The 4,368-nt window shown below is 37.7% G+C and overlaps 1 protein-coding gene across 1 annotated transcript in view; it reads right to left on the bottom strand.

Moving 5' to 3' along the window:
• Positions 1-2,068: 2,068 nt before the first annotated feature.
• LOC102745289 (keratin, type I cytoskeletal 28) overlaps positions 2,069-4,368 on the bottom strand; it is a 9,160-nt gene continuing 6,860 nt past the window's right edge. The window contains exons 7-9 of the mRNA XM_081805016.1: positions 4,292-4,368; positions 3,200-3,255; positions 2,069-2,928 (exon numbers count right to left, since the gene is read on the bottom strand). The exon at positions 4,292-4,368 is cut by the window's right edge and continues 3 nt beyond it. Coding sequence (XP_081661142.1) covers positions 2,786-2,928; positions 3,200-3,255; positions 4,292-4,368 — 276 coding nt within the window. The 3' untranslated portion in view covers positions 2,069-2,785. The remainder of the gene's footprint in view (positions 2,929-3,199; positions 3,256-4,291) is intronic.

Below are 4,368 nucleotides of genomic sequence, written 5' to 3'. Positions count from 1 at the left end.
GCACAGCATTCTGGTGCACCCATCCTGCGGAGTTTGCTGAAACTCAAAGCAAGTGCAAGGTAAGTATGTCTATGACTGAGTAAGTAGGGTTTCTGACAACCCCGAGAGGTTTTCCATTCAAATGGCATTTGTTTCAAATGCAGAAAGAAGGCAATGGTGTTCTAAGGAACAGGAACTACCAAGGAACCTTATCACATACTGTTACATTCCTGTATGAGCCAACCACTCAGGCTGAAAACAGTGCTATAGAAGAATAGGGCAACCCACAGCATCTTTTCCTGTCTTTTTTTACTCATTGGTATGCCAGTGGTGGGTAGTGTTGGCAGAATGTGAGCAGATAAAGGAGTGAAAGAAAACCCATTGAGTTGGTTTGGTGCAGTGTTTCCACTGTTTTGGTAAGAACAAAATACATATGCATGTGTAGGGGCCAACCAAAGGCAGGCTGCCCCAAAATATGCCACCTTGGCATATTGACTATTTTATTTTATTTTTTTTTAATTTTTAAAAAATATTTAATTTATTTATTTGAGAAAGAGTGAGTGAGAGAGAGAGAGCACAAGAGGGGGGAGGGTCAGAGGGAGAAGCCGACTCCCCCCACCAAGCAGGGAGCCTGATGTGGGGCTCAATCCTGGGACTCCGGGATCATGACCTGAGCTGAAGGCAGATGCTTAACCAACTGAGCCACCCAGGTGCCCCTGGCATATTGACTATTTTAAATAAAAGCTACTTAAGGGATAGCCTGTACAAGAAGGACACTCAGACCTCCTCTGTCCCCCTGAAAGCAGGAAATAAATCTCCCATGTGAAACATACCCTCCCCTCTCTATACCAAGAGGTAAAGAGACGTCCTTATTACTGAAGATGGAAAATTTAGAGCCAAGATGGTTGTATAAACAACTCTTCTTACTTTTTACTGATTTACTACCACAGCCTGAATTCTGTTTAGAATTCCTTACTAATTGAAGTTCCCAAAGCTACGTTTTCTTTCTACTGTCAATTGCTCACAGATTTATTTTCTCTTTGTCTAAAAAGTATAAAAACTGCCTGCCTTGGTCATTCTTTGGGTCTCAAATTCATTATTGGGTCTCTTTACACACGTACTAAGACTTCTTTTTTTTCTCCAATTAATTTGACTCATGTAAATTAATTCTTAGTCTAGATGGAAGACCTTGAAGAGTCGAGGAAGAATTTTTCCTTCCCTTCACATGTATCAGCCACAAAATATGGGTTGTGTTATTTTGGTGATTCTGTACACAAGTTAAATGTTCTTATATTTGAATTTAAAATGGGTATCTCCCAATATAAAAATGAATGGCAAAAATTATGCCAATGACTTAGCATTTTAATTTTTATTTACTTAGAATGATATTAAATGACAAATTAAAAAAGGAAAAACAAACCATGACAAGTAGAGTGAATGACTGTAGAAGGAAGGAAAAAACTTTATATTTTAGTGCCTTTAATGACACTTTCTCCCCCTGATTTTTGAACAAGGGACTCTACATTTTCATCCTGCCCTTAGCCCTGCAAATTATACAGCTGCTCCTGTACACTGTATATTTGGGAGATTATTTCCCCATGAATTTCTAGTATTTGCTTCATTTGATACCTTTTGGCTCAAGATTTTGAAAGCATCCCATCCTTTGCCACTTCTTTGAACTCCCATGTGGCTGTTGCCTTGTTGGGTAGAAGTCCTGCCTTCACTGGAGCTTCTTATTAGAATCAGGCCACATATTACAGAAATAGGAGAGCTGCTCTCCTTTTAGGGAATTTAATGTTTGTTAGGACTCCTTACCATACATTTTGATCCAGAAACATAGAAAGACACAATAACCATAATGTTCATCAACCTCATGAGATTTTAAGTTCTAGACCAGGTGTTGGCGGGTTGAATCTGGTCTGTCACCTGTTTTTGTACAGCTCATGAGCTAAGAATGGTTTTCACATTTTTAAATGGTTGGGAAAAAAATCAAAAGAAGAATAATAGTTCATAATACATCAAACTTAGTTGCAATTCGAGTGTCAGTGTCCATAAATAAAGTTTTATTGGAACACGGTCATGCTCATTCATTTACCTATTGTCTGTGCTGTTTTCTGCTACAATGTCTTAGCCAAGAAGTTGAAATAGAGACCTTATGGCCTGCTAAGCTTGAACTAGTTGCTATCTGGGGCTCGACGGAGTTTGCTCTAGGAGAAAAGTCATTCACATGAGGCTCATTGCTGTGGATCTTTCTAGAGTTAATCCTGATTATATGGGGAACAGTATACTGGGAAGTACGCAGATCTCCAGAAGAGCTTGGTAAGGTCGTTGGTAAAATACCAGAAATGTGCCATCTAGTGATGGGATTTTTCAATCACAGAAGAATTTCTGATTTTTTTCCCAGATTATTTGCCCATGCAAAATGGTGAGATATTTAAAGATTATACCTAGTGAATATTAATATTTAAATGCCATGTGGTATTGACTATTATTTAAAACTAGAGTGAAAGGCAATGAAAATAGATTCCATAAATGAATGCCCGTGAATGAGATGTAGAAAAAAAATAAATCTCAAATAATTGTTTATTAGTTATGGGTGAATGGAAATAAGTGCACATCTACTTTTTTATTTATTTGAAAACAAACGCCCAAGACCCTGTAAAAGTTAACTAAGAAAACAAGTATTTTTGCTAAGTAAATTATCGGTAAGGGTAGAAAGTTTTTTTTTTTTTTTAATTTCCTTGATATTTAGAATAATGCAGTTGTATAGGATCCTTTTCCCCAGATTGTTTTTTCTCGATGGCGGCTAGAATGGAACCTTTTGCTCTGTTTTGCCACTGGTCATTTTAGATGTCTTTTCTTCAATGGCGTGAACTCTCGATGAAAGAACTTTACCACGTTGATCTATCTCTTCAACCACTGTCTTTACCAATGTGGTTTTGGATAATTCTAGAAATAAAATGCCTGTGAATACACATATTCCAGCTAAAAGATTACATGAGGAAGAATTCCAGTGCTGTTTATAACATATTATGTACACTTCGGTGAGAGAGCATGTACAGATTTATTATAATAGTTTGGGATAATTTTATCCACTTAAAATAATACTTTAAGTTCAGAGCACTTTAGTTAAAATTACTTAAATACAGATGTTGCCACAGTATATGATTGCCATTAATGTGAAAGTACTTACAGCAGAAACAGAACTAGATTTTATTACCTTTAGGTAAATTCCCTGAGCCTCCTGATCCAAAGCCCTTTGATTTGGAGCATGAGCTGCAAAAAAACAAAAACAAAAAACAACAAAAAACAAAAAACAAAAAAACCCACCCCAGTTTATTCTTTAATATTTCGGGTTATCACTTAAGAAATATTCATTGAGTCAAATGATGAACATGAACTCAAGGGAACTTTGTATGCCAAAAACAGATCTTAGTTTTCTGTAAAGGAAAATATTAAAATTTTTGTGTCTAGGAGGTAAAAATAATTAAATGTCTTCTAAAGAAAGGATATAAAACTACTTTGTTTTCATTTGATTTTTTTTAAACTCAAGAATTTAAAACCTACAGAGAATATATATACATATTCATATACATACATAATATATTCTATATACACATATGTGAATATATACTTTTTTAAATGAAAATAATACTTTTCCTTAGAGAGGGAGAGAGGCGGGGGAGGGGCGAAGGGAGAGGGAGAGAGAGAATCTTAAGCAGGCTCCTTGTCCAGTGGGGAGCCCAATGAGGGGCTGGATCTTACAACCCTGAGATCATGACCTGAGCCAAAATCAAGAGTTGGACGCTTAAGTGACTGAGCCACCCAGGCGCACTTACTTCTTTTTTTCTTTTAAGTGTTTTATTTATTTAAGTAATCTCCACACCCATGTGGGACTCGAACTCACAACCTTGAGATCAAGAGTCGCATGCTCCTGGGGGAGCATATAGATCCTGGGGGTTTGTATAGAGTACGTTTATTTCAGAACATTGATGATATTAGGAACGGAGTGAAAGATGGGTAAAGCCTGGTGGGGGGTAATCTTGAGACCTACAATGATGAACATGGGTACTGAATGGGATCTTCTGCAGGGACAACTGGGGTCATCCAAAGCAGATGAAGAAGGGGCTGTGATGTATAAAATATGGAAGGGATGACTGCAGAGGGAAGAGGTAGACACACGTCTCTGCAGTGGGAATGAAGAAGAAGAGGCTTGGAGGCATGGAACATGGATGGACAGTCCATAGCTGTGGCTTAAAATAGGTAAAAACCTACCCGGTAAAATGCCGGATTTTCAAATGGTGTTACTTACTTCCCGTCTCCATCAATCAGGCGGCAGTAGGTCTCGATTTCCTTCTCCAGGTGGACCTTGATGTCGAGCAGCTGCTC

Source organism: Leptonychotes weddellii, chromosome 15, assembly GCF_054177405.1.
Source record: "Leptonychotes weddellii isolate Sample4059 chromosome 15, ASM5417740v2, whole genome shotgun sequence".
Classification (NCBI taxonomy): domain Eukaryota; kingdom Metazoa; phylum Chordata; class Mammalia; order Carnivora; family Phocidae; genus Leptonychotes; species Leptonychotes weddellii.
Note: the sequence above shows the minus strand (reverse complement) of the source record. Positions and strands in the feature narration are given on the sequence as shown.